The sequence below is a fragment of the Myotis myotis genome, unplaced genomic scaffold (assembly GCF_014108235.1).
Source record: "Myotis myotis isolate mMyoMyo1 unplaced genomic scaffold, mMyoMyo1.p scaffold_m19_p_18, whole genome shotgun sequence".
Classification (NCBI taxonomy): domain Eukaryota; kingdom Metazoa; phylum Chordata; class Mammalia; order Chiroptera; family Vespertilionidae; genus Myotis; species Myotis myotis.
The window spans coordinates 43,462,182-43,468,979 of NW_023416322.1; the positions used below are offsets into that span (position 1 = coordinate 43,462,182).

General features: G+C 47.2%; 1 protein-coding gene across 1 annotated transcript; it reads left to right on the plus strand.

The window, feature by feature from the left end:
* Positions 1-1,046: 1,046 nt before the first annotated feature.
* Positions 1,047-1,991, plus strand: LOC118673332 (putative olfactory receptor 2W6). The gene has a single exon (XM_036343960.1). It carries the CDS (start codon positions 1,053-1,055, stop codon positions 1,989-1,991), a length of 939 nt encoding a protein of 312 aa, XP_036199853.1. The 5' UTR covers positions 1,047-1,052.
* Positions 1,992-6,798: the final 4,807 nt, after the last annotated feature.

Sequence of the window (6,798 nt, forward strand, 5' to 3'; positions counted from 1 at the left end):
CACTTTTACCCTGGAGCTGGATATGACTCTGGTGTCTCCAGTGTTGATGAGATGTTGTTTAGAATGAGATTTCAGCCAACAGCAAGCTGGGTTCTCTGACGCAGAGACACAAGCCACCCGTCCTATCCATGGGTTACATGTGACTAGAAGATTTGGTGCTTCCTCATTAAAAAGACAAAAGAAAAAGTAGACAATTTGGAGTGTTCATTTCTGGCAATCTGAAAAGAATGATGCAGCCCTAGCTGGTTTGGCTCAGTGGATAGAGCATCAGTCTGTGGACTGAAGGGTCCTGGGTTCGATGCCAGTCACAGGCACATGCCTGGGTTGTGGGCTGGATCCCCAGTAGGGGGCATGCAGGAGGCAGCCAATTAATGGTTCTCTCTCATCACTGATGTTTCTATCTCCCTCTCTGAAATATTTAAAAGAACGATGCAAAGGGTTGGTGAGCAATCAGCCAGGAGCCCGAAGAACTCCCCGGTACTGTACTCACTCCCCGGTACTGTACTCCACTCCCCGGTACTGTACTCAGTCCCCGGTACTGTACTCAGTCCCCGGTACTGTACTCCACTCCCCGGTACTGTACTCACTCCCCGGTACTGTACTCCACTCCCCGGTACTGTACTCCACTCCCCGGTACTGTACTCCACTCCCCGGTACTGTACTCACGCCCCGGTACTGTACTCAGTCCCCGGTACTGTACTCAGTCCCCGGTACTGTACTCACTCCCCGGTACTGTACTCACTCCCCGGTACTGTACTCCACTCCCCGGTACTGTACTCACTCCCCGGTACTGTACTCACTCCCCGGTTCTGTACTCCACTCCCCGGTACTGTACTCACTCCCCGGTACTGTACTCCACTCCCCGGTACTGTACTCCACTCCCCGGTACTGTACTCCACTCCCCGGTACTGTACCCCTCGGACCCAGCAGTAGCGACGCTGACTGGCGGGTGGGCACCCAGCATTTCACCAGCCCTCCATGTGGAGGGAGCATCGCCACACTGTTCACAGGTGCTCGCCTTTCTCACAGCAGGTGGCCGGTGGTCCCAGGTGATGGAGAGGGACAACGGAAGTTCTCCTGAGGGCTTCGTCCTGGTGGGCTTCTCGGACCGTCCCCGCCTGGAGCTGGTCCTCTTTGTGGTCGTCCTCGCGTTTTACCTGCTGACGCTTCTCGGCAACGTGACCATCATCGCGCTGTCGGCGCTGGACCCCCGGCTGCGCACCCCCATGTACTTCTTCCTGGCCAACCTCTCCTTCCTGGACCTGAGCTTCACCACCGGCTCCGTCCCGCAGATGCTCTACAACCTGCGCGGCCCCGACAAGACCATCAGCTCCCTGGGCTGCGCCGCGCAGCTCTTCTTCGTCCTGGCGCTGGGCGGCGTGGAGTGCGTCCTCCTGGCCGTCATGGCCTACGACCGCCGCGCGGCCGTGTGCCAGCCCCTGCGCTACGCCGTCCTCCTGCGCCCGCGCCGCTGCCGGGAGCTGGCGGCCCTGGCCTGGCTGAGCGGCTTCGGCAATTCTCTCGTCATGACGCCGCAGACCCTGATGCTGCCCCGCTGCGGGCGCCGGCGGGTGGACCACTTTCTCTGCGAGATGCCGGCCCTGATCGGCATGGCCTGCGTGGACACCATGGCCCTGGAGGCGCTGGCGTTCGCGCTGGCCATCTTCGTCATCCTGGCCCCACTCACCCTCATCCTCGTCTCCTACGGGCACATCGCGCGCGCCGTGCGCAGGATCCGGTCTGCGGCCGGGAGGCAGAAAGCCTGGCACACCTGCAGCGCCCACCTGACCGTGGTCTCGCTCTTCTACGGCACCATCATCTACATGTACCTCCAGCCGGCCAACACGTCCTCCCAGGACCAGGGGAAGTTCCTGACTCTTTTCTACACCATCGTCACCCCCAGTGTGAACCCCCTCATCTACACGCTGAGGAACAGAGATGTCAAGGAGGCCCTGAAGAGGGTGCTCGGGAAGCGGGGTGCAGACACATAGTCAAAAGTGGCCCCGTGTGGGGTCTCTGCTGGCGAGCCTCCGTGGCTGCTGCTAGGCCGAGCGCGTCACCTGTGACCACACACTGCCGGTTAGGAGCACGTACTCTGACATGGCGGCTGGGAGACACCTAATGAGACGGGAGGCAGTGGGCCAGCTGGGTGGAGACAAGGCAGTGTTCCTAAGCTGACAATCACTTGCGTTCCTCTCAGGTCCCTCGACGACGTCAGCCTTCCTCGCTGGGACCGCTCCCATCCGGACCCAGCCGTGAGCTCTGCTTGCAGAAATGCCTGGTGCCGTGAATGCAGAGCCCGGCCTGCGGTGCCTATGCCAGCTGGTGCTGACCAGTCCTCACGGTATCTGAAAAGAAAGCACTTAGAAGCAGGGAAGTACTTATTCTCTCTAGAAAGTTCAATTATATTTTTTTAATAAGTGCCAAATGCCTCAAGAAGAGGCCAAACAAATGGTTCAATTATCTATCACTCAGTGCCTCCAACACCACAACCCAGATCCCTCGTGTGGGTCATGCATACTTGGAATAATTTATGTAGCTGAATTTTATGATATGTATGTTTGACTTTCTGAGGCAATAGAGAATAAAGAAGAAAGGATGCCAGTCAATGAAGGAAAAATACCACATGATCTCACTCATTCATGGATAATAGAGACCATTATAAACTTTTGAACAATAATAGATACAGAGGCAGAGCAGCCTCAAACAGATTGTCAAACTGCAGCGGGAAGGCCGGGGAGGGTTGGGGGGCAGGAGGGAGGGGGGTAAGAGATCAACCAAAGAACTTGTATGCATGCATATAAGCATAACCAATGGACATAAGACACTGGGGGATAGGGGAGGCTAGGGGACTGTCAAGGGCGGGGTGGGGGGGAAGGACACATATGTAATACCCTTTGTAATACTTTAAGCAATAAAAAATAAATAAATAAAATTTAAAAAAATAAAAAAGAAAAGAGCATGGAGACACACACAAAAAGAAGAAGAAGAGGAAGAAGAAGAAGAAGAAGAAGAAGAAGAAGAAGAAGAAGAAGAAGAAGAAGAAGAAGAAAGGATGCAAAGAAAGACCATAAGGTATTTGCTTCAAATAAAAGGAAAACTTTCTTGCTTACAGTCAATACTTCATGCTTCATTTATGACAGAAGAAAACTAGGGGTTGTCTTAAAATTGTTGAGGATTGTTCACTCTGCTTTACCACGCAGGACCGGATGATCTTGGACAGCGGCCGAGAAGAAGAAGATGGACTCTGGGGAGCTGCTGGAGCTCTATGATTGGGGGATGTTGGCTTCTTCACGTTCACATGAGTGACTGCAGCCCCTCCCCAGTCGTGACGGAAATTTAGGAGTATTGCCACCATTATCGTTAGGAACAGGATAAAAGATGGACTTAGCAATTTCTCAGTTAAGCTCTCAAAAATTTTAAGAAAGTTCTGGTCAAACTGGAGTCCTCAGAAAAAACAACAAAAGCAAATACCTAATAAATTGTTCTCCAAATATATCATTTTCAGATATAATGTACATATTTTCCTATTCTGAGCAGTAATTCTTACACTTTGTTCAGGTAGAATAGATCAGGGGTCCTCAACCTTTTTAAACAGGGGGCCAGTTCACTGTCCCTCAGACCATTGGAGGGCAGACTATAGTTTAACAAAAACTATGAACAAATTCCTATGCACACAGTGGCGGCAAAAACACCCGGTGGGCTGGATAAATGTTTTCGGCCGGTCTCATGTGGCCCGCGGGCCGTAGTTTGAGGACCCCTGGAATAGATTGTATTGTAGATTAGTTAGGGCTTGTGAGAATGGCTTTGTGGTTTAGTTCTGATTATAGAAAATATTTTGTTATTTCCCCCAAAATGCAGTTGAATCTTCCTATTTCATAAGCTCAGTAAGAGGTAGCCCAGAGCTGTGGTGATGTTTGTTAAGGGCCTGATGAATGCAGCCAGTCTCCAGAATGTGGAGCCTCGTTGCTTAGCATGTCCCATCTCTTCTACTGAAAACAAGGTACAGCACGTATCCTACTGGCACAAGAAGATGTGGCACATTTCTAAATAAACAAAAGTCCTCTTAGAATCAATCTCTAGTAAACAATGGTTATCACAATTTTTAAAATCTCATCTGTATGTTCTTTAGATATTACTTTAGAATCAATAATATTATCTCCCCCTTGACCCCACAAGAACTAAGTTGTATTGTACTTGTCTCTAAAAAACACAGAGCCCTTATGATAGGTTATAGGCAATAATGACGTTCAGAGTCCGATATTAAGGGTAAAATGGTCATTGTGTCCTTAAGGACATTATGATGGCCCAGCGTCACCTTCCACTTAATTTATAAAGTTTACTTAGTTTACTCACTTAGGCACAAAGTAGGAAAAATCAAATATATTCCAACCTTTCTGCCATTTCATGGGGATGATAGAATACCCTCCATAGTAAAAACAAACAAACAAACAAACAAACAAAACCCCAGAAGCATTCTGTTTTGTCCTGTATGCATACATTCTTCCTCTCACTGACCCTTGCTTCATCCTTACAGACTGGCCTGTACATAGATGGAGGTTTAGGTAAAAACGAACATCAGGATTCCGCCTGCTGTGTACAATCACATATCTTTTAGCCATGGTGCTCCAACTTCCTCCAAGAGAAAGAAATATTACACATATGCTCACGTGTGATTTCATACTTCCTGTGATTGTAAATGAAGAGCTTTGAGAAGGGAGCTCAATCAATGCTTATTAAACTGATTATTAGCTCTTTTTCCATCTTGTTGTCTTGATGGGTCGTGTAAGACAACCTTAATCTATTGTATATCTTGTCTAGGTTCACGTTTTTCCTCCTCATCCACTCATTCAGCAAATATATATTGTGCCAGACACTGTTTTGGGTCCTGGAACAAAACACACAGAGAAAATATCCCCACAGCATTCAGTGTGCGTTTAGCGGGCAAGAGGAACAACAGGGCAACGGGAAAAGGAAACTCGTGATAGTATGTTCATAGGTGCTGTGAAGGTAAGCGTCACGGATAGGTGCTGGGAAGTAGGGAGGGCTGCGGATTTAAGTGCAGAAGAGCTTGGAAATATGTTCAAGCAAAGACCTGCTGGAGGTAAGGAGGCAGGTAAAGTGGATTTTCCGGGCGGGGGGGCGGGGGGGGGGGTGCTCCCGGCAGAGGGAGCAGCCAGCACAATATTTAGGTCCGGAAGGTGAGGAGGCACCAGAAAAGGATTGAACTGTGTCCACAGATTTGGAGGGAAATCAAGGGTTATACTGGCAGGAAAGAAAGAAAGTGTTTCCAGAAGGAATGAGTGATCAACTGTCTGAACGCTGCTAATAGTCCAGTGAGATTAGCACAGAAAACTGACCAGGAGATTCAGGAACATGGGTGTCATTCGCAAACCAGCAAAGAGAGGCGTCTGCACCTGAGAGGGTGAACTCCCAACTGGAGTGAACACAGGAAACAAGACGTAGATGGGTCCGAAATGGAGGCAGTGGATAAAATAAAACCTGCCTAGGAGTCTAACTATAAAGAGAAGCACTTCAAATTTACCCTTTTGCAAAGCAAATTGTTCCACTAAAATAATTTTAAAAGCTTTGTAACTAAAATAAATGTTATGCAAAGTTGTTAAAATTTTGTTGCATGTATATAGTAATAAACATAATATACTTTATTAACATCAGAAATACTTATTTACTTATAGTCTCCCTTATAGTGGTTCTCCCGTCATCGCTTGTGGCAATTTCATGCGCACACTCATAGAGTGATTGTGACAAGCTACCGGAGTAATCGTTCGCACGGAATGGTTAATAGCATCTGTTGAACGCTCATGGTTTGAAGGGTCTGCCCAAGTATTCCCACCTGTTATGAATTCCACACAGTCTAATTGTCGGTAATATGTGAAAATGAAATCAACAGAAGGAAAGGGAATGTGTCGGCCACTGAATTTTTGAGTTCTGACACCAATTCACCATGCACAGCCAATGAATGTTCAGTTATTGTTAAGCTGGTGTCGTAACTTTTGGTATCTTGCGGGCCAGAGTTAAGTGCTAGAATGGACTGGTGGTGTTTTCAGGTGCTGTCTGTATATTTAATTTTACTGCCCTACAAAACACCAAGGAAGCAAATATAATGTGTTAAGTATAGTAGAGAGGCAACTGTCAAAATTGTGTATATGCAGCATTATTAGTGATGTTTTTAATGTAATTTAAAAATTCGTGTAAGTACATCCTAGGTCATAAATTTCTATATGTGAATGCATTTTAGAGATTTTTCAAGATATATTTTATTACATGTGGGGTATATGGAGATCCAGTTTTGTAGAATTATGAGATACATATTTAAAATAATCTCTCTCCCTCTGTCTACACCACTTTCTTATTCTTTTCCTAAAAAAAATATGTTTTTATTGATTTAAGAGAGAAAGGAAGGGAGAGAGAGGGAAACATTGATGAGTCAATTGGCTGCCTCATGCACGCCCCTTACTGGGGACCGAGCCAGCAACCTGGGCATGTGCCCTGACCCGGATTCCAGCCAGCAACCTCTTCGGGCGTGGGAACCGGCCAGGGCACTTTCTTATTCTTCTTGATTGCTCTCTGCTTTTTCCTCATCCCCACTTTCTCTGACGTAGACAATGTATATTCTTGTAGTACTTCTGAATTTTAATAAACTCACTCTGAAGCAGGCCTTTTATACCTATGATTGATGCAAACACAAGGGCCATTATTTTATTTTTCATAGTAAATAGCAATGATATTACTTTTCTGTAATAATGTGGAACTAAATTGGTACAAGATATGTCCATT